At 44.4% G+C, this 24015-nt stretch overlaps 1 protein-coding gene across 2 annotated transcripts in view; it reads right to left on the reverse strand.

The window, feature by feature from the left end:
* The window catches only part of PLXNA4 (plexin A4), a 420354-nt gene that overhangs the window by 132698 nt on the left and 263641 nt on the right, over positions 1 to 24015 (reverse strand). For both annotated transcript variants that reach the window (XM_026513509.4, XM_057304553.1), the window contains exon 4: positions 23239 to 23370. In XM_026513509.4, the coding sequence (XP_026369294.1) occupies positions 23239 to 23370 (132 nt within the window). The remainder of the gene's footprint in view (positions 1 to 23238; positions 23371 to 24015) is intronic.

The following is a 24015-nucleotide window of genomic DNA, read 5'->3' on the forward strand; positions in this document are numbered from 1 at the left end:
GTCTCTGATATTTTGAAGCTTATCCTATCCTATCCTATCCTATCCTATCCTATCCTATCCTATCCCATCCCATCTTAACTGATACACTTTGTTACTCATTTGGTGTCTTAAAACCAAGACTATCACAATAAAGCCTTTACGCTGTTACCAAAGTCATCAAGTAAATATATAGGGAAGAAGGAAAATTTTTTCACTTGGGGAAAATAGAAACATATCTCACAATGTCCCCCAAGATGATGACTTAGATGTTGGTTTATTTGGGAAAGCTATGAAAGAAATGTTTCCAGAAACTTACATTTCTACTTGGCATAGAATTATATTTCTGAATTTCCTTTTAAAATGGTGAAGGAGGGGCGCCTGGGTGACACAGCGGTTAAGCGTCTGCCTTCAGCTCAGGGCGTGATCCCGGCGTTATGGGATCGAGCCCCACATCAGGCTCCTCCGCTATGAGCCTGCTTCTTCCTCTCCCACTCCCCCTGCTTGTGTTCCCTCTCTGGCTGGCTGTCTCTATCTCTGTCAAATACATAAATAAAAATCTTAAAAAAAAAAAAAAAGAAATTCAACATAGATTCCTTCACCATTTTATTTTTTTTTAAGATTTTATTTATTTATTTGACAGAGATAGAGACAGCCAGCCAGAGAGGGAACACAAGCAGGGGGAGTGGGAGAGGAAGAAGCAGGCTCATAGCGGAGGAGCCTGATGTGGGGCTCGATCCCATAACGCCGGGATCACGCCCTGAGCTGAAGGCAGACGCTTAACCGCTGTGCCACCCAGGCGCCCCTCTATGTTGAATTTCTGATGATCACAGTTCTACAACGTAGGAAGAAGCCAAGTTAAGGTCAACATCACTGCCATGAAATGATGGATGTAACCATCAAGCAGAGGTCAAAGAGGATGAGAACTGAACAGAGACCATGGGACTTGGTGAAGAGGTAGTCACAGGTTACCTTTTTAAGACAGCAGTTTCATTGGACAAACCATATTGCAGAGGGTTGAGGAAAGAATTAGGTGTAAAAAAAGGAAAGAAGGAAATCTAAACCAGAAACTTGAGTATGGGTGGTAAAGGAAGGAAACAGGGCTATAGTTAAAAAGAGAAAAGCAAAACTTGAGTTTGACTGAAAGTTGGGGTGCAAGAACAGATGACAGGAAGAAATAAAAGTTAAAAAATGTGGACAGAAAATCTTTTGTATGTTTGAAGAGGGTAGGATTCAGAGCACAGGTGGGAGATACTTTTGTGAAGAGAGGGAACATATGAGGGTTTGGAGAGGCTTTCCTTCTGTATTCCTTATTTCTTATCTGAGCCCATGGCATCATCATACACTAATTTCGACTGATTGAGAACTCCAGGAATCATCTTGAACTCCTTTATCTCCTTTACACTCTGCTACATACTGTTATCACAAAAGCTATTTAACCTTCTAAGTATCCCTTAAACCTTTACCTTTGTGAAGCTTTAAATTCTGTTGGAAGTTTCATAATCACAGTTTTACCCCTTACCAGCTGGGTGACCTCAGGTAAATTACACACCTCTCAATTTCTCATCTGTAAAATGGAAATAAAAATAACTACTTTGTAGCACTGCTGTGAAGATTAAATTAAATAAGTACCTGACACAGTGATAGCAAAAACTTCTTACTTGGCTCTCCCTAGTCCTAAAAAAAATAGATTACCCATTTTTTTTATTTGTTCACTATATTGCCACCAGAATGATCTGTTTGACATTCAAGTCTGTTATGGTCTTGCTTAAATCATGTCAAAACGAATCTATTGTTTATGGACTAAAATCCAACCCTCCCCCTTTTTAAAGTATGATCTCATCCCTGTCCAACTCTACAGTTTTCACCAATCTCCCATCTCAATTTATGTTCCAATGACATTAAATTCCTTATAGTTTCCCTTAAGACATCATAATGCCTCAAGTTTTCTTTGACTTTGCAATGTTGTCCCTTCTGCCTGGAATGTCCTTTTCCTCTCTTGTTCCCTCAGTAAATTCCTATTCATCTTTGAAACTAAGTTCATGTGTGGCCTTCTTCAGGTCCTTCTTCATCACTCCCTTCTCTGTACTACCTCTCTATAATCTAATCACTTCTGTTGTCACACTTATCTCATTGTATTGCATTTATGTATTTACATGCTGGCTTTCAATATTACATAAACTTCTTGAAGGAAAGGGTGTGTTTTATTTAATTCTATAACTCTCTTGCCTAGGACAGTACCCCATACTGGGTAGGTACTTATCAAATGATTGGCAAGTAAATGATTGAAGGAATGAATGAATGTGCCTACCTGGAATGATAATAAAGTTGTACAACAGACAGAAGTGGGTAAGATCATCCCCATATAGTCTACATCTTCATGGAGCAGACATCATCTGTTCTAAGTGATGTCTGTGTTTCTGGAATTATTGAAAGGAATGGCATTGGAACCTAAAGTTAGTGGAAAATACAATACACTAAACTCATACCTGAGATTCTTTACTTCATGCCTTGTTGTTTTTGAACATACACACGTGCACACACACACCCTTCTCCTGTCACTTTGTCTCCAGAATCATAACACCATAGGCTCTTCCAGCCTTGAGAATTGTATGCAGCTTGACTGACTGAACTCAAATGCTTAATTTTCAATTTTTCCTTCTACCTGAGGTCTTCATTCTTGGATATACAGAAAGCTATATTGATGAGTAACAGAATCTATACTTAGTTTTCCACCATGCCACTCTCATGTGGCATGGTCATGCAGGTTTAGAGGCAAAGAGGAGAGGGAAGGCAGATGACTCCTATCATCAGGGAAGCTGATCACTGTGGCTCTGACCAGGAGCCTAGAACCCCTGGATGTGTTTCCTCTTTATAGCTATGTATGACTATGAGGCCCTGGTGTATGTTTTCTAAATATAAAATGGGGAGAATTCTGTAATTCTAGATAGCAACTAAGCATAAGGATTCAAAATAAGAAGAGACAGTTTCCAGATCTAAGAGGAAGAAAGAGATTTTAAGCAGAAATTAGAGCCCAAAAGTCCCACCAGAGGAAGCTCCTGTTACAGAAAAATCCTTCGTCTTCTGCATTCTCTGCAGAAGTGTGTGGCAGGCTCTGACTTTCAAAAAACTGGAAGAAATATCTAATTAGGGCTGCCAAACAAAACTCCATAAAAATTAGGTACAGATGAAAATAAACCCAGGAAATGGCTATCATTAGAAAGCAGAGTTTACCTTTTACTCTCTGAAGAAGTATGTGGTTAAAATAATTTAATTAATGTGTGACCATTTTTATGAAATCCGGAAGGCTGCCAAGGCATGTCCTCCATTTATAGATCAATGTTCTGTAGTGGAGCTCTACATGTAAAGACATGAGGTTCTCTAGATGGTCCCTCTGATAAGATCTCCAGTGGCTATTCCAGGGTCACTTTGAAGCTTCCTCAGGGGGAAACGTCCATCCAAAGTAGATCTAATCATGCTGATTGTCCAGTTTTGTCTCTACCTGGGACAGAGGCAGTAGTGGAGAGTGGCTAAGAGCATAGACCCTTGAGGTTTAATCCTATCTTCACCCTCATAAACTGTGTTATATCTTGGGGAGGTTGCTTAACCTGTCTGTGTGTCAGTTTCCTAATCTCTAAGATGGCCCCCAAACTTGCCAAAGACTGGGAGAAAATATTTGCAAATCATATATCTGACAAAGGGTTTTCAGAATATACAAATAGTTCTCAAAACTCAACAATAAGGAAACAAACAATCTGGTTTTTTAAGGGTAAAAGATTTGAACAGACACTTCACCAAAGGAGAATAGAGATGGCAAGAAAGCAAATGAAAAGATGTTTACTATTTTTAATCATTAGGAAAATGTGAATTAAAACCACAATGAGATATCCTTACATATCCACGTCTCAAAAAAAAAAAACAAAACAAAACAAAAACAAAAACAAGCAAAAAAAAAAAAAAAAGGAAATAAAGAGAAACAGATGATGCCAAGTGTGAATGAGGATGGGAAAGGGACTGGAACTCTCATACATTGCTGGTAAAAATGTAACATGCAGCCAACCTGGAAGACAATTTAATAGCTTCTTATAATATGACTCAGAAATTCCATTCCTAGGTATTTACCTAAGAGAAATGACAACTTATGCTCAGATAAAAATCTGTATGACAGTATTTATAGGATATTATTTATAATCACCCAACAACAGAAACAACCCAAATATCATTCAATGGTGAATAGGTACACTGAGGTACAATTATATCATAGATTACTGCTCAGCAAATAAAAAGGAGCAACAACATGGATGAATTTAAAAGCATTGTGTCGAGTAAAAGAAGCCAGATACAAAGACTATATATTATATGATTCCATTTATGTGAAACTCTAGAAAAGGCAGAAATTATTGTGACGGAACAAAGGTCAGTGATTTCCAGGGGAGGAAGAAGTGGGGGAAGATCGACTGCTAAGGGGAATGAAAGAACTTTTGGGGGTGATGGAAATTATGTCAGGACCATAGGGGTGATTGCATTATTGTATACATTTTTTTTCAACTTCAAGAACTATTATTTTGAACTAACTTTAGACTTAACAAAAAAAGTTGCCCAAATAAGTACAAAGAGTTCCCACATCCCCTTCACTCACTGTTCCCTAATGTTTAAGAGCATAGGTAATCATATTACAATTATGGAAACCAGGAAGTTAACGTTGGTATGATACAATTTGCTAAGTTCTAGATTTTATTCTAATGTCACCAGTTCTTCTACTTAATTTATTATTCATTCCAGGATTTTATATTCCATTTGGTTATTATATCTCCTTTGTCACCTCTAATTTGTAACAATCTTTCCTTGTCTTCCTGACTTTGACACTTTTCATGAATACTAGTCAGTTATTTTGTAGAATGTCTTTCATTTTGGGTTTGTCTGAGATTTTCACATAATTAGAGTGAGGGTGTGCATTTTTGGCAAGAATATCACAGAAGTGATACTGTTTCCTTCTCAGTGCATCTTATCAAGTGGTTCATGATAGTGATATTCTTGTTACTGATGATGTTAACCTTGATCACTTAGCTAAGGTGATTTCTCCACTGTAAAGTTACTATTTTCCCCTTTGTAGTTAATAAATAAGCTGGAGGAAATACTTTGAGACTGAAAATATCCCAATTTTCCTCAAACTTTTGCCCACTGATTTTTGTATCCAATGGTGGCTCTTCTCTGCAACAATTATTATTGTAGTGTAATTTTAAAAATTTTCCTCTTTCTTTCTACATTTACTTTTTTTAATTTTTATTTTAATTTTTTAAAAAGATTTTATTTATTTATTTGACAGAGAGAGACAGCCAGTGAGAGAGGGAACACAAGCAGGGCGAGTGGGAGAGGAAGAAGCAGTCTCCCAGCAGAGCAGGGAGTCTGATGCAGGGCTCGATCCCAGGACCCTGGGATCACGCCCTGAGCCGAAGGCAGACACTTAACGACTGAGTCACCCAGGCGCCCCTATTTTTATTTTTTTAGATCACTTTGCTTTGAAATAATTATAAATTCATGGGAAATTGAAAGGATAATACAGAGAGGATCCTATGTACCCTTCAGCCAGGTTCCCCCAATGGTTACATCTTATAAAACTATAATATCAAAACCAAGAAATTGACATTGTTATAAAGTATGTATATAGTTCTATTTCATTGTATCACAGGTGTAGATTCATGTAACCACCAATGCAATCAAGATTCAGAACTCCTCCAATACTACCACATAACTATACACTTGACATTGGTGATCATATGTTAATTATACCTCAGTCAAGCTGGCAACACACAAAACACAAAAAACCTTCAAATCCTGTCAAGGTAACAGGAAGCACTATGTAACTATTAGTTTTCATTGTTGCTGTTTTCTCAAGGAGCCTCTCTCTTCTGTACTAGGGGTGCTTGTAGACGAAGGTGCTCAAAGCAAGGGCCAGTCCAAGCAATAAGCCAAGGGCACAAGGACCTTTTTATTTGCATGACTCCCTGACTGTTGCTATACTGCGTAAATTAGACAAACCATTAGTCACCAACACCTGGACCGAGTGCTACCCTAGCACTGCTGGAGATTCCCAAAATTGTCTCCTGCACATCACTGTGGGCTCGCATTTGTTCCTGTCTTCTCTCTCATCTCATGGTGACTATCCTTCTGTTACTTGAATATGCCCAGCACATCTTATTTCAGGGTCTTGCCACTTGCTGTTCCCTCTGTCTAGAATGTTTTCTTCATAGATATTCAGTAGCCAGTTCACATGTCATGATTCAGCAAGAGCTTCCTGAGCCTTGTAGACCAAACCGGCCCCTTCTGCCAGTTTCAGCTTCTCTCACATGACTCCATCTTACTTCTCTTATAGAACCTACCACTAGAAGAAATTATCTTGGCTATTTATTTGCTGACTTGTTTCTTGTCCATTCTGATGCCCCCTAGCATGAAGCTATATGCTGCCTGGGCATCATGTTTTGTCTAATGCTGGATCTTCACTATTGCCAGTGATGGCGACCATAGCCCCCAGGAGAATTTCCTGGCCACCTTACTTCCCATTGTTCCTCCTCCCTTCTTCTCTTTCCTTTAACTCTCTTTATGTGCTCTCCCCATTCTGACACATATCTATTGAGATAAAAATGAAGTACGCAGCCGCACTGGAAAAATCATAGATGAATCCAGAGACTTCAGCTTACTGTGTCCCAGGCTTTTTTGCAACAACTCTTCCCTTCCCGACCCTTTTCCTTGGCTCTCTGCCTGTCCTTAATGGGTGCCTGCAGGAGGAATGCCCAGAAAGGAGGACTCCCACTAAATTTTCTCTAAGCCATTTATTCTCGAACTGCATTTAAGCTAATAGGAAAGGCTTCATGGGAAATCTGGAGGCTTCTTGCCATCCTCATGCTTGCCCTTTGCCTCATTTCAATCTAGTTAGCCTTGTTATTATTTTTTCTGTGGAATGGCATATATCCGTGCCATTAATTCTACATATTTCTAGGGGAAAAAGGGATTGAGAGGAAGGAAAGACTGATTATTTATCAAGTAAAAGACATTTCTTCTCTCTCTGGACAGCCAGGTGGATTTTCTGAACTCATTTCTGCCCTGAAATGGGGCAGCCGCTTCTGAAATGAGTCCTCGGTGTTGGGGTGGGCTCTGTTTTTATGGCCAGTGGGTAATAGCATTTCCTGATTTATGAATTGGCATCTGGGGTAGGTGCTGAGCCCCTAGATGGATTCATCATGGGGAGAACAGCCATATAAATAATCCTGTCACATAAAATTATTGTTCTCATTTTGATTTTTAAAAAATGTCCTTTTGTGTAGTGGGATTTAGGAGATTTTAGTGGGAAAGCAGGAGAGGGATGAGTTACTTGGCTCCCTTTTTATCTATAAAATAAAAATGTACAAGTATTCTCCAGAAACGGTGACTTGCTTAGAAGACAATTACCAAAACAGTATAATCATCTGGGGGGACTCTTGGCACTTGGTTTAAAGTCAAAGCCAAAGTCTCCATCTGAGGAAAGATGTAGGGAGATTGATCTCATGCATCTGACCCAGGCTACACTTGGGATTAAAAAAAAAAATGGTAAAGAGAAGATCAGTTCATGTTTCTCTCATCTTCCCCAAATCAGTGTGGTGATTCATTTAAATGCACCAAATACTTATTGAGTATCTACATGGTACAAATTGCCATGTGGGCCTCCTGGGGTTGCCAAGACAAACATAAGCAGGAGCTCGCAATCCAGAGGATGTGGGTGCGGATGACTCAAAGTGAAATGCAGGTTTGAAGCATGCACGTGATTTCCCTGGTGACATGAGTCATAGGGCATCCTGGACAGAGAGTAGGACAGAAGCAGAGACCCAAGACACATTGTGACTGAGCTGAAAACTGGCAACTGTTGGCTGTTTAAACTTTATGTTTCAGATCTTTCTCCCCTCGTGAACTTGTAACCTCCCAAAGGACAAGGATCCCGCCTGACTTCTTTTGTACCCATCCCTTTGTTCCCTGACCTTGAGGTCTAACTCATAATAAGTCAGGAGAAATCACCTTGTTTTCTACAAAAGTCTGGATAGGTTCTAGGCTAGACTTTGCCACGGCCATATGGCCTGTCTCTGCCACACAGCTTCATTGTTGTGGTCAAGTCAGCCACAGATCATATGTAAATGAATGGGTGTGACTGGGTTCCAGTAAAACTTTATTTACAAAAACAGGGGGTCCACCAGATTTGTATTGTAGTTTGTCAATCCCTTTAGTAGGTCAACAATATCTGCTTGTTGAATTAAATTGAAAGGAGACCATTTAATAACAAGGGCATCTCACTTTTAAAAAAATCAACTATGACTGACAAAGGAAATAACTGCAGAACATGTTAAAAGAGTTCTTTTCTTTTCTTTTTTTTTTAAAGATTTTATTTTAAAGTAATCTCTACACCCAACATGGGGCTCAAACTCATAATCCTGAGATCAAGACTTGCATGCTCTACCAACTGAGCCAGCCAGGCACGCCAAAAGAGTGATTTTCTATGCAGAAAGATTTCTGTGGTACTCACAACATACAATCTATTATAGAAGCATATTTTAAAGAAGGGGTCCCTTCCATAAATGGAATTTCTAAATCTTTGCCAGTATGCAAGATGTTGAACAGACACCATCCCTTTCCACAGTACCAGGCTCCAGAGGACAAAAAAACTCCCCAAAACAAAAAACCACCACCACCAAAAACACAAAACAAAAGAGAGAGAGCGAAACAGGAGTCTCTTTCCTCATTTCACTAGCCCAGACAGGAGCTGTACCAGGAATCTGGGTGTGATAACCAAGGGCCTAGGAGGCAGGAGCCTTCTTGTGGTGTGTCCTTGGGGAGGGGGCCAGCTGAGGCTGTTGAGCTGTCTCTAACTACTGTCTAACCATCGGGGCTTCTATTCATTCCTCTAATTTATTTCTTTGTTTTCATGGCAGAATAAACTCCAAATTCCAGGGGTCAACTAAACGCCTGCCACCAGCCCACACGAGGCCAAAAAAAAGCTTAGTGTCATCAGTCAATGCCAACTAGTTAATAATGACCAGCCTCTTCGCTAATGGCCCGAGGAAGGGGTCCTTGGGCAGCAAAGGCTGTAGCAGAGAGACTTGCAGGCAGCTGCATGGGGAGAATGCTTTGCAAGAAGCATTTTTGCTGGCCACTTTCAAGGGTGTATCCACCCATGCCCAGCTCTTTAGGAAGGTAGTAATTAGTTTTATTCCCTTCGGTGCACATGGCAAATGCAGCAGTGTCTGGCATTTAGAGACCCATTGGAGTCTGCCCCTCGCATCTTGACTTGACTCAGGTTTACATCTATAACTAAGAAATATCAGGATTGTAAGGTGGTTTAGGGGTTGTGTTCAAGTTCCCACAGACAGAAGAGAAACTTTGATTGTCAGGGCTTTAGACAAGGAGAGGCCACTGCAAAGAAAGGTTAATCATGACTTAGCTGGCCCCGTACCACCCAGTGTCTCTTGCAAACTGCAGGCGGTGAACACAATCACTAAGTAGTAAGCTCTTTGAGGGCCTAAATGTCTTGTGCATCTTTGTATGTTCCCAGCGTGGGGACTCTTCACAGAGCTGCAGGAACAGGCCTACCTAGTGCATTCTGGTCATCTGGACAGTGCTTCCCCACTGGTGTGTGGTGGTATGCTCCGATGCCATGGATAGGCCATAGGTGTGCTACCACGTTGATCTTTTCAGACCTTGGAGCGTCCAGGCAATGCCTGGAGAGGACAGGACTCCTGGTCCCCTCTGGTTATGGGGGGACTTCTATCACCCCAGTGAGCTATAGAAATACATTCATTTCCAAGTGACTCTTAATGAAATAATAGGTTAGAATGCATTGATGGTCCACAAATGGGAAAACTAAGACTCAGAAGTCAAGATCTTATGAGTCAAGAACTTGATTCTAGTTAGCCTTACTCTGTGTCCAATGCCTTATCCACTACCCCACAGCTGCCACACTGAACTGTCAATAACTGTGGAAGCCAAATTGTTGAAATTGAGAAATCACTTGAATAAAAACCAGCAGAGGGCCAGATGATGTCATTAGCACGGCTTGAAATGTGAATTGGATGCCCAAAGCTTAGGTAAACTTATTGCCGGTACATGTAAGATGCTAATCCTAGACCAATGGCTTTCCCTTTGACCATGACTCATGGCAAGAGATGCTTTACATTGCAACCCAGGGCACACACATATGCACATATATAGTTTCACAAATAGTACTTATCCTTACTGTGCTTGATGGACACTGTTCTGTTCGATTTTATTCTATTCCATTTAAAAAAAAATTCTGGTCATGACCCTTTAAATTGATTTCATGACCCACTAAATTGATTTCTCGACCCACTAATGTGTCATGACCGGCAGTTTGAAAAACACAGGCCTGACCCCATTCCAGCTCTCCCTCCCTCCTCAGAGACCAGGAAAATGGAAGGTGAATGTGGAGAAGAGTAAGACAAGAGACAGATCAAAAACAAGGAGGAAGGTGCGAGGAATAAAAAAAAAGGGGGGGGGGAGGAGAAAGGAGAGAATGGGACAAAGGAAGAATGAATGGGAAATGGGAGACATAATGAGCAAAGGTTAACTCCAGACTGACAGATTTACGCCTATTAAAATAGTTCTCAAGATCCACAGTCATTTTGGCCTCACTTATTACAAAAATATTCCCTGCCAGCTTGTATGGCCATGGCCATCATCATGCTATCTGCTTGTCTAGAGACTGTCTTATCTGTCAGCACCATCTCAAATTCTTTACAGTTCCTCCCAGAGAGAATGTTCTGTCTGCTGCTCAGGGATCTGGGATTTCGAAAAATCTAGGAGACGTTAGGTAAATTACCCAAGGATAAAGAAACTGACCATACTGGCTCCACCCACACTGATGCGCCAATGTACAATGGGCCCTATGGACTTCTGAGCTGGGTCTTAACAACAGACTCTTGGATCAGAGGAGATAGTTGTAAAGGTGATAGGAAAGGGAAGATTAGAGATTGAATGAGATTAACTCATGAAGCTTCTGCAAATTTACATACTCTGATAGAGGGTATCTAAAGAGTATTGATGATTGCATACTTTGTAGTAAAAACTTTTTGAGCATGCACCTATAATACACATATTTGTTTATAAAGACTATCTATGCTCTACTTATTAATATCACTGCATTATCAACTACACACAAAGTTAGGAAATAAAGATACGAGATAAAGATAAAATAGCATCTTAATGCTTATTTTATCTTATTAATGAATGATACAAAACATTTTACTATCTCCAAGAAAATTATTATTAAAAATGGTGGGACTGATATGTGAGATTTGGCTTCATTATTTGTGAAAGTCTTTGTTGAGCACTTAGTGATACGATGTTCTGAGGTTGAGGGTTCAATTTATTTTGAAACTTTGCTTTCATGGCTGTCATAATGGAAAAAGACACCTCACATCGACACAGAAATGCAAAAAGCATTGTTGGCTATGCTGACTAAACCAAGAAACTTCTCTTCGGTTTCATGCACCAATTATGTAAAGATTGTTGTTGAAATTCAGTTGGTAGATTTCCATCTTCTCTGATGTCAATCAGCTATTCTTTCAACTAATCGGAAGGTGCTGAATTTTTATACATTTTTTAAAAACGGGTCAAAACTCTCTGAAACTCTTCCTTCGGAAGATTTTTTGGCAAGTAGAAGATTCTGTTTCCAAGTTTTAAAAGTTTTTAGATAGAAGTTTTTAAAGTGTCACACTCACTCATTATCAACAACAAAATCACATAAAGATGAAAATATTTCCAAACATTCTTTTTGTTTCTTTCACAATGGTCTCCCCATGCTGTAAATTCTTCCTGAAAGTGATTACTTTCTAACTCTTTGTTAACGTATTACCTTTATATTTGAGCGGGCAGATGAAGTGTTCAATTTTTTAAAGTTATCAGCAAAGTGACATACTTCTGACAGCTGCTTGTCAGACCTGAAAAGATCAGCAAATGTGGAACATTTTGGTTCTTTTAGAAGAAAAATGTTTAATTATGTTTCCATAACTAGCAAACCCCTGGGTTGTACAAAAAAGTCTTCATGGTTACTTCCATCTCAAATTGTAAAGATTCTGTTTCGAGGATTGTTTTTACAATATCGATATCTGTTGCACATACACTGCAAACGTGTTGTAATATATTGAAACTGAATCAGCCAGTAAAAACACCGTATCACCACTGGGAGATATGGAGCTCCCATGCTTCTCCTTGCCTTTCTGACACATGGATGCCTGACATACAGACCAAGGCACGGAAACAGTATCCAGTATTGACTGTATACTAAATATGAGCAAAGCCTAATCTTGTTTTAAAAAGAAAAAAAAAAAAGGATTTCTAATGGTTTCTTCCTTTGTCCCATCAGATCATTCTTTGTACTTCTTAGCATCAAAGTGCACTTTAATACCACTACACTGGACCAGCAAAAAGGGTGCTCAATGTTTTAGGGTTTGTGGTTTAGGTCTTTGGTGTTGTGGAGCAAAACAATAATAAATAAGTGTATTGCCTCCTCTAAATCATGTGAACTGAGGGATATTGGGTTATCAACATTTATTTAATTGTTGAAGATAGAGTAATAAATATTTGAAAATAAACAATGGCCCCTCAGTTAAGGACCATCTGAGCAGATGTAAACTGACAGGATACATTAACTCTGTTAATCCCAAACGTATACCTTTGAATGGCAACAGTAGGAAGAGGCAGAATTTCAATAATTTTAATAAAATTGGTGGCTTTCTGAGAAGGACAATGAATTGTCGATTAAGGTTGGGGCTAAGTTCAGAGCTGAAGAGGGCTCCAGGCACCTAGGATAGAGGAGGGAATTCGAGTGAGTGCCAGCAAGCCAGAAGTCAGTGAGCTGCAAGGGAAGATTAGTAGCCTGAGGTTCAGGTGTAACCTTGAGACTCGGATCCAAAGAACCCTCCTTTTCCTGACCTCCGGAGAGTTGAGACAGAGGATTCAGCCTGTGCTTGGAGATGGAACAGTGCAAAAGAAGAGAGAGAAACTGAAGGTTTTGGCGGGGGGGATGGGCTGGCCCGGTGAAGGGTATTAAGGAGGGCACGTATTGCATGGAGCACTGGGTGTTACACGCAATGAATCACGGAACACTACATCAAAAACTAATGATGTACTGTATGGTGACTAACGTACCATAATAAAAAAAAAAAAAGAAGAAGAAGAAGAAGAAGAGGGACCAGGGTCAGGCTAGAGCCAGGGAGACCACCAGTGAACAGGGAGAGGAAACCAGAAGAGCTGGGAAAAATCAAAGTGAAGTCTTTTTTTTTCCAGTGAAGGAGCCATACTCCGCCCACCACTCTGGGTGCTCCTGGTAAAGTGAATTCTGTGATCACATGAGCTTGGAAGACACCACCTCCCCAATTTGCCACTCCACCCCCAGCTTGGGGACTTCTAATACTCATCAGCACACCAAATGTTGTAAGATATCTGCTTAATTCAGATTTCTCCAAATGTATTTGACCAAAGAAAACTTAAAAAAAAATATCCTGCCAAACTTTGGTTCTGAGACTAAAATCTGGGGAATCCTGGACTAATTGATGCTTAAAGCCATAACAAGGCAAAGGGACAGGTGGGAGGCCTCGTTCACGCATCACACTTCATGTGTGTATTACTTGTGCCCTGAGATGCCCTCACCTCAATGAAAGTTGCATTTCTCTCCAAGCCTTGTGGACAAAAGTGGCCTCAGAGCAGTAGGACTTTTCCTCGAGGGGCCCCTCCTTTCACCCTGCAGGTAAGCTCCGGTGTGAGCCGTGACTCCTGCCGGAGGCGATGTCTCCAGGAAGCGATCTGGGCACAAAGACCACAGCTCCATCCGAAAGGCCCCTGACAGCTGTGGAGTCGGGCTGTGGTGCAGCAGAGGATGGGAGGTGTGGCCAGTGCAGGCTGCCTGCTCTGCTCTCTGCCGCCCTGGCCACCCAACACCAGGGGCCTGACATGCTTCGGAGGAGATGGAAGTGAGTTTATGAATGATGGGAGGAAAAATATGATGGGTGAAATTTTAAAAAATAAAACACCGACACCATTCTACTAGACCAGCATACTAAAAACAATAAAGAGGAAAGCTAAGATTTACTGAGCCCTCGTTACGTGCCAAGCACTGCACTAAGAATTTCATATGTGCTTTCTAATTTACTCATTGTAACCACCCAGGCAGTGGGCACTAGCAAGTGTTCCTGTTGAGAAACTGAAGGTACCCAGAGATTACATAACTTGCCCAAGGTCCTATAGGTAGAAAGTGGCAGAACTAGGACCAAAAACAAGGGCTGGCAGTTCCAGCTCCTGCTCTGAACCACCTTCAAGTCATCCATCAGGGAACCAGATAACCTTCAGCACCCACGCAGAATCCTTTCTGAGGACATACCTATTCCTACGCTTGCTTCTCCAGTCCTTTGCTGTTGTGCATAACTTTAAATAAATATCCAGATAGTCTCCCCCTCAACCATTATGCATTTCCTTGAAACGATGGCATTGTCTTTGAGTCGGTTTCAAATTCATGTCTCCATTGTCTATGCAAAATATCTGAAATGCACTTAAGGGGCTCAGATCAGATATAATTCTGCCATTTGTAATTTTTCCTTTTATGCCTATATTGCATTTGGTAAAGTCATGTGGCATCACTAATGCCAACTAGTCATCTTGAACAATGGCACAAATTAACATGCATCTATTTACTTTGGAAAAAGTCTCATCAATATTCAAACTGAGTACACAGTTCACTTAAGTATCTGATATTCCCAGCCTCTCTTTCTGCAGAACTCAAGCACCAGTCAATCAGTCTCACCGAACTGAACCACTTCCATTCAGGTGCCGTCCCTAGAGGACAGGAGTATGGGCTAGGATGGTGGGAGTCAGCTTCCGTCCATACCCGCCCTAGGTAAGAGGAGAAGGGAGCTGAGTGGCACCCGCAGAATTGAGAACAATCTTGGGAAACACCCCAAGATCTCTGGCCTCTAGACCAGAGTCCTCATGATACCCACCCAAATGCACGAGGAGACTGTGCTCTTCAGGCTGACATTCTGTCTTCCACCCACCCCAGCACTAACTACACAAGAAAGCTGGATGTCCAGGGTAATCCTCACAGTAGGACCACTTTTGTTTCAATGCCCTGCAGGCTGGAGTCTGCTCCCAGCTCACCCCCCACAGAGGCTCCCAGAACAGCGCCTTCCTTCTGCTCTTTTCTATACTGTGCAGTGCCTACAGCTGCACCAGGAGGACATGCAGTGGGCACTTGGAAAACACACATGGTGGGAGGAAGGACCTGGAAGGGGGCAGAGATGCAGCAGTCCCTGGCCCTGTTTGCCCAAGCTGCTGGAGTCTCCTCACATGCTCCTGAGTAGAATATTACAGGCAGTTGTCTTTAAAATGGCACTTCAAGTGCCCCGATGGTCTCGGGACGCAGGCACCGAGTGGAGAGGAGATGTGAGTGTCAGGGCCATTGCCGGAGACAGATGCTTTAATGGAGCTCAGGATAAGGAGCTGCCAAGGCTTTTCCCTAATCACCTGCCCCTTGGATCTCCTAGTCCTTTCTCCTGCGCACACCACCACCCCCCCCCCGCCCCCCGTCCCCTAGCTACCCTACCTTTATACACTAGCTCTTCTGGTGTTCGGGGCAGAGGGCAGGGAAACCAGCCATTCCCCATCTGCCCTAGGAGTCCTGACGGATGAGGAGCCAGAAGCAAGTTCAGGCGCCCGGTCTGTGATAACCTCAAGTCCAATGGGGCTTGACTCAAACACACCAAAATTCCTTCCCCCCCGCAGAAGTAGAGTACAGACGAACCCCCCCCCCAGCCCCACAGAGGCTGCACAGCTCTGTTGACTAGGGTGGGGGACAATGGGCTCCTGGCTCTTCAGTCTCCTGGAGGACAGCACCAGCAGGCATAAAGGAAACGCTCGGCCTTAGTATTGTCCGAGGGGCTTTGAAACGGACAGGGGGCATGTGTGCCAGGCTGTCCTGGGGAGCTAGTGTCCAGAGCTGAACTGGCCTTCAGCTGCCGAAGTGGTAATAATAATGATAATAATGATGGAGAGAGCCCCCACAATTCGCTGAAAGTCTACTGCATGCTAGGCCCTTTACATATCTCACCTTTCATCCTAAAAGCCCTGAGAGGTGGTTGTTATCATTTGCATTTTACACATGAAGAAACTGAAGTGCAACCTGCACGAATGATTTGGTCCATGGCAGAGCTGGTGAGTGCGCAAAGGGCCTGGATGAAAACCCAAATTCATGGCCTATTCGCGACCACCCTGTGGTCTCCCTCCTGCAGTTCTGCCTTCCAGTCACCCCGTGTGAGAAATGTCAGGCCACTGTCATTTTTCTTCTTGGGGAAGTGACTGGACTCAGTCATATTCAGGTGTTCGAGACTTTATGCCTACATGAGTGACCACTTGGGAATATGTCTGTCCCCTGCCTGCTCTCCCTATGGGATGGGTTGACTGTGTCTGGGGCCCCATGTACCCCAAGAGGCTCTAGAATAGATGTTGCAAGGCAGCTCTTGTCCCAAACTGCACCAGGCTGGAACTAAGACAGAATAAGCCAGGGCACCTCCTCCGTGGGGCCGTGGGGCGGTCCTGAGCCCCTACTGTCACCCCCACTGCCCCATTCAGCCCTCCACCCTCAGCGAGTCCTTCTGCCATCTTAGGCTTATTTTGGAGCCTAAGGAGTCAGGTGTATGACTTTTCTGAGGACAAGAGCAGAAGATAAGGAGTGTCTCTTGCCCCCACTGAGAGCTCCATGTCCCTCATGGGAAGAGGGACTGCAGAAGACATTAGGGGAGGAGCTGAGCTGGACGCTAACTTGGCTCCCTGGCCAATGTGCTGTGTGACACTGGACAAGCCATTCACTTTTCTGGGCTTTCGTTTGCTCTTCAGTCCTACAGGGAAAAGGCTGCAGGAGAGAGGTGGAACCAACAAGCCTTGCGGGCTTTCTCAGCTCTGGGGTTTTGTGATGCTAGGGAGAAGCCAGGCTCCCAACTCCTGGGGAGTGTAGGAAGCTGGGGCAGGAAGTCATTTCCCCTGTCTGGGTCCCTCTGGTTCTGCGACAGTAAAATGGAGATGTTCTGCCTTTTATGGAGAAGGAAGTGAGAAGCGGGAGCATCTCAGTAAGGGCACGCTGGAAACTTCGGGATTAGTGCCATACAAATGGGAAGGCTTCCGTCTGAGTGACATTGGGTGAAACACTACAACAGGCTTCCTCTTCTTTTGAGTGTCTGAGGTGGCTCCATTTCCTGTCACTCACTCTCAGGTCCCTGCTTCAAGTTCCCTCTCCCAGGAGCTATCGGAACAGCCCGGTCTGGGTGCCGGGAGCAAACGTCCAAATGGGCTTGTCACAGTGTCAGCCATCCAGACGCAAATGGCAGCATACAGCCCTGTCCCCTGCAGGGGCAGGAAGAATGATGCCAGACAGCCGTAGTCACCGCAAATGCACCTCAAGAGAGATCTGCCCTTGACCTGGTGCCCAGAGAGTCAGAATCGTTCTTACAGGAGCCCAGCGGAGGCAGAAACCATCTCACGGCTGCACCTTATGTGGGATAGGAGTTTGCCACACTTCACATTGGCTGCCCTCAGAACGCCCCTGGGAGGCAGGCCGGGCACGGGAGGGACACTGAGTCATGAAGAAGCAGTAATGGCGCCCCATCACACAGGCGGTCCCAGCAGAGGCACCATGCAGTTCGGGGTTCCAGCCCCAAGTGGCGTGAGCCTGTCTGGGACCACAGTACCACCTTCCCTTCAAACTGAACTTCCCCGTGCAAGTCTCAACATGGTAAAAATCCCAGTGACAAAGGGACCCTCTCACCAGTTTCATCCCAACAGGCACACTTGACCAGCTCTGCTTTACAACCCCGAGCACAGAGCTTGAAAAGAAACACGAAGAACAACGAAGGGGATAGGTCAACAGGCCTCCGTTCACCCCCTTTTACACCTATGCCTCCATGGGAAGACCCTTCTGATCACTGTTTAAAATGACAACGTGTTTGCTTTGACTAGGTCTCCAGGTCCCACTTACTCTGCCCCATTTCCTTTTGTCCCGAACTTACTACGTGATCTATCCAGGATGCTGGTAGCTTCTTTGCTGTGTCCTCTTGCGAAAACCACAAGCCCCTACAGTCAAGGTTGTTATCTGTATCTTGACGGTTGTGTCCCCAGTGCCTAGGCTAGCACCTGGCACCTGGTAGATGCTTAGTGAATATTTGTTGAGTGAATGAATGAATCAGGCCCGGGTAGTATGTTACAAAGCAAGATGACCCTCGTGACTTGACCACTGGATTATGCTGGAAGGAGCCAAGTAGAGCTGCCCCAACTGGCCCTGCCTTCCTTCCGAGTAACTCCGAGCAGCAGGTGGACCCACCTCCTCAGCCCCCACAGGCATCTTGTCCCGGGTCACGGCTAGGACCTGAGTGTCACCAGCTCATGTGAGTGTCCCCAGGCACCTGGAAGCACACCCGCTGTCAACAGGAGTCAGTAAAAACAAAGAACGCCATGGAAGATGGCTTTGGCCCAGACGCAATGGAAACGTATCTCCAAAGCAGAAACGTGTGTGTGACGCCTCTGGCTTTCAGGCAGGGGAGGGCTGCCGTGTGAAAGGGCTGAATCTGCCACTTGCTCTGGGCCCTATAAAAGACACTTGCCTTGTGTGGGGGACAGCTGCTTTTCCCCAGTTCGGGGGCTGCTCCAGGGCACCCGAGGACAGCCCAGTTCTGCCACCTCATCTCCTCGTTCATCTGCCTCGCTGGCATTTTTTCTCACTTCTCTCCCATTGCTTTGGCAGGTTTTTATCCCGACAGTTTCAGTGTGTATAGACATTCCCTTGGGAGCACTGGAGTCGTAGTAAATACACACCATATACATCCACACAGATATGTACGAAGCAAGAAGGAGGCTGATGGGAGACATACAGGCGGGGGCAGACACAGGAGGAGGTGTGCATGTGTGCACACACACACACATGAACACACACACATACACGCACACACACATCCCATGGAGATACCCAGCGGTACACTCACTTCGACACACCAAGGAGAAGCATATATGGAAAGTGAGAGTCTCGCTGGGTGAGACATAAAGAGGAACTCACATATTCCTGATAGTAGAAATAATACCCTGGTTTGGAGTTATTCAGTTTGCAAATAATTGTAATAGGTTGGAGGTTCCCTCACTTCTGGATGCTGAGCCAAGCCCTTTCTACAGGCATTATCTCATCTGACCTTCATCAGTGCCCCAGGGGATCAGTTCCACTTCCTACATTCCCATTTCACAGATCACAAACTGGGGTGTGGTGATCTCCCGGCGCATCACCTACCACCTTCCACTCCCCGTTCCAAGGCAGCCCTTCTGGGTCCCCGGAAACACCAAGTACGTGTTTGCATCTCACGGCATCTGAGCAAGCCGTGCCTCCTGTCTGGATGATGATTTGGTCCCAGTTGCCTCCTGCCACTTCACTTCATCCTCCTGTCTGCTCAGAAGTTTCCTTCTTGGGAGACTTCCTCTGACAACCTTCCTGAAAAGAGCATTCCCCACCGTGTTTCCCAGCCACCACTTTATTCCCACTGAGTCTGTTAAATTTCTCACTGTATTCGCCATCACCTGACATACAGCATTCAGTCATTTACTCATTTGTGGTCTGTGTCTCTACTTAAAATATAAGCACTATCAGGGCAGGGATTTTGTCTACCTGATTCCCCACTGAATCTCTAGTATCTAGAAAGTGGCTGACTCAGAGTAGGTGCTCAACATTTGTTAGTATTGAATGAATAAATGAGGTCCTGAGAGGGTTAATAACTTGTCTATGGTCACGGAGCCAGGAAATATATAGTATTTGTATGCGTACACACGTACACACACACACACACACACACACACACACACACACCCCGCTCCATTCTCTGCCTCTACTAGTTACACCATCCCTACCTTTTCTGACCCTCTAATCACATGACTGGCTCCCCTGACAACCAACAACCCCCCCATTCTTTAGGGGATTTCCAAAAGTCACCTAGTTAACATAAATTCAGTGGTGGTTGAAAGGGGCTTATTAGGAATAACAAGACACCCATTTCACTTGTACGGCTCCTGGAGATTTTAGGAACCGAGGACAAGAGACCAAATATTCTAACAAAAGATTCTCCTATTGCTCTCATCACTCAGGAAATTCCAAGGGTCTTGGTAGATCAGTGCCAGAAATGGGGATGAAGACCAAATAAGAGTTTCTACTATAAGCCACAATATCACAATTAGGTATATTATGTACGACTAGCACATCAGATCTATAATAGTACTATTTAAGAGAAGGTTAAAGTAGGCTATTTAGGTTTAAGCTGTATGTTTACTTAAATAAAAACACATAGCAAAAAATAGTTCAGAACAAGGTAAAAGTTGTGGTGGTGATAAACAGATGACCGAAGTTTGGGAGATGCTTCCTTTGTCTGAAGTGTAGTCTTACAATTATACATGTAAGTTTGAACTTGGGAATTAAGATAAGCAAGAGATAATTCGGATCAGTTCCTCTTTTCCAATTCTGGGTCAGTGATGACAATGGGGATTCAATCAATAATTAATTCATTCATTCATCAAATAATTATCAAAGGCCCATTAGGTGAGGTTTAGACCAGACAAAGAAAACATAGGGCTGCCCTCAAGCTGCTGACAGTCTGGTGAGACAGAAAGACAAGGAGAGAAAGACAGCCTGGGGTGAGAAAAGCTACCAAAGAGGTGTCTAAGCAGAGGTCAGCAATCACTCATTGTAGCACAGGGCAGCACAGCTCAGTTTTCAAGGCAAATTAGCCAGATGAGAAACAGGAGTGCCCTCCAGGCAGAGCAGACATCATTGCTGAGCAAATACAGACTGACCTGTAGACTCAGCCCTGGAAAGTGCTCTGACACAGCAGGGCTGACACCAGCCCACCAGCTGACAGAGGCCGGAATATCCCTAGTATATTCCAAGCTGCTCTTGCCCCCAGCTCTACTTGGTATGCCCAGTCAACAAACAGGCTATGGGTTTTTGATCTGCTTTCCGCTGGGACTGAATCCCTGCTCCCAGCCCACCTCAGCCTTGACCTGAACTCCTAAGCTCCACACCTGAGAGGTCACCCAGAATCTTGATGCCACCACCTGCCTGACTTCAAGCACTGCCAGTGTCCAGACACTCCTGTTGCAATGTCATAAGAATAAGAGCCTCCATTTACCAAGCCCTTACTCCGTGCCAGTCTTGGTTCATGCCTATTATGTGCGCTATGTCGTTTGATCTTGGGACACTATGGGATGTTATTACTACTTCCATGCGACGGTTGAGAACCTTAAGTCTTAAAGACATTAGGAACTTGCCTGAGATCATACTTCGTAAATGGTGGAGCCAAGGTTCACACTCGGATATTCGGACACGGAAGCCAGTGCACTTAACCATTGTGCTGTAATTACCTGTAACTACCACTTTCCACAAAGAATGTGCAAACCCACTGGATACCAGTGTTGGGCCAGCTGTCAGGGGCATTGGGATTTTATTTTGATGGCAGGCTGCCCTCCATCTCAGTGAGGAGCAGCCCCAGAATGGATGAATGCCATGGCCCCATCCATTCCTGCCTTCCTTTCCTTTCCAACAATCCAGAGCTCCCAGCGTACACCATCCTCCAAGCCTGAGTGGGGTACTGACCACTGACTGGGCTTGGGCAAGCAGAATGCAGAGGACAAGGAGCTCAGAATCCCAACTCTGTTATCAGAGGGGGCCCCACACAGCTTATAGTTTCCATCTTTGGAAGTTCTTAGATAAAGTTCCAGGTTGAGAGATCCTGGCTTTCAAGTAAGGTAAGGAATTCTGAAATACGTAATGCCTTGTGGAGGTATTGGGTCTTCTCCAAGGAGAGCTGCTTCCCCTCAGTGTCTAGGGCCTCAAAGGTAGGCAGATAGTGTGGGCTCCATTGAAAAAGAGCAAGGAATGAAAGCAAAGGAGCAGCTCATACCCTGTCCTGGCTCCTAGGGTCAAATGTTCCTCTGTCGGCCCCACATCAGGCAATCCCCAAGCCAGGGCAGGCTCGATGAAGACACCACAATGGGTCCCAGTGTGGTTGAGTGGGGAGTCCCACACCAAGAGAAGATGTCATCGAGCTCTTGGGGAGGACGGAGCTGCTGTGGGCTGCCAACGCATAATGCACAAGCCCTGTGGGTGGCATAATGTGGTATTCATCTCCTTCGCTGTGTGGAGAGGGGACAGGCAGAACAATCCAGACTCTGTCGGCAAGGTCCTCTGGAGAGTTCAGGCCTCGCTAATGAAGATGAATAAGAGATGGGATCTGCCCCTCATGGCTGTTGCCTTGTCACATACATATTCATGGACTGGAGGGACAGCTCCTGGGAATGACCCATCCCACACAGAGATGAGAGGGGCAAGGTAGGGCAGTGCTAATCCACTCTTGAGTGGGTGTGTCTTGTGGGGGTGGAACGCTCTGGGCTGTGGATTAGGGCACTCCAGGAAATACTCTTAAATATATGGAATTTTCAAGGTGATACGTATACCTGCTACAGACACACGAGTCCTGGTATAAGCCAAGGACCTTGAAGAACTTACTTAGTACTCAGCTGAGTTCCAGAAACAAGCCCAACTTTGCTACTTCCTATTCAGTATCAGTTAACAGTAATCCCTGCACCCTATTGTTTTCCCTGTCTTGGCCTCATGGAATTTGCTGGAACTTCATGCTCAAGTTACAGGTACATACAAAGGCTCAGAACACATGCTATATCAACTCACTTCACACACACAGACCCTGTTTTTTGCATCTCCATCCATTTGACTATTCTATGATGTTCCCTCAACTAAGATTTTTGGGCAACAAATCTTTGCCCACCATAGACCTCTGGGGCCAAGAAGATGACCTTGGTAGGAGGTTATACTTTGTGTAGGGAAATCTGGACAAAAAACTTGGGCATTTGTACCATGTTTCTTCAAAAGAGAGTAAATGTTGGCCCTGAATCTATACTTACCCATACTTTGAAGTTAGTAGATTTGTTCTAGACTCCCAGATGTTTTGATATTTTGAATGTTTTATTCCCTGTTTCAGTGCACTCAGCCTCAGTCCCCAGGCAGTAGAACCAGAAAGATACACACTGAGCCCAATACATCAAAGGGCCTCTCTGCAGCTGGCTTCCTGTAGGTTCTACTGAGCCACAGGCTAGCACTTAGCTGCAAGACTGATGTCTAACAGAGCCCAAGAGCCTTACCTGCCTTTCTGACATGATGTAGAGTTGCTCGTGGTCCTTGGAGAAGGCCATATCCCGGAGGACTGGGCCTGGGTCTACCACCTGCACCGTCTCATACTGGAGGGCGTTGCCCCTGGGCCCATCCACCCGGATCTGTGGAGAAGAGGGAGAGGAGAGATGATATGAGCTCGGATCCTATATTGCCCACGGTCCAGCTTCAGCCCAGACACCCTCCCAACAGCTAAGGGAGAGGCAGTGAGCTCTGCCTGCATGATGCCGAGGCCAGGCCCTGAGGAGCTGGAGTGATAGAACCCCCCACCCCCACCATGGGCTCCTGCTGGGAAGGGCAAAGAGAAGGGAAGGCAGGAAACCAAACCAGGCTCCACAAAGCATCCAGTGTTATCCTCTCTGGCTCCCTCTGCCTCAGCCTTAAGTTTTTGAGTTGTGGCTTGGACGTCTTTGGAGAAGACGATGGGGTTGGTATTGGGGAGCAGGGGTTGGGGATTGGGTGAATAGTGGGTAACTGAAGCTGTGTCAGATCAGAGTGTCATCATGTAACAGAAAGGCAATATTATTTGCTAGATTTGTGCTCAGAAAATAAGTGGGTGTAAGGATGCAGGCTGATTCTTTGAAATGGCTACCCAGTTATCATTGCCACACCTTTGAGGAGAACCAGGCAAGGAGCCAACCCCAGAAGTTTCACACTGAGTGGGCTTATTCTGGCCATTAAACCATTGGCTTATGCTTCAGGCTTAGGAGTAGATATAGGTCTTGAAACCTCTTAGAGGATCTATTCAT

The sequence above is a fragment of the Ursus arctos genome, unplaced genomic scaffold (genome assembly GCF_023065955.2).
Source record: "Ursus arctos isolate Adak ecotype North America unplaced genomic scaffold, UrsArc2.0 scaffold_3, whole genome shotgun sequence".
NCBI classification, from domain to species: Eukaryota; Metazoa; Chordata; class Mammalia; order Carnivora; family Ursidae; genus Ursus; species Ursus arctos.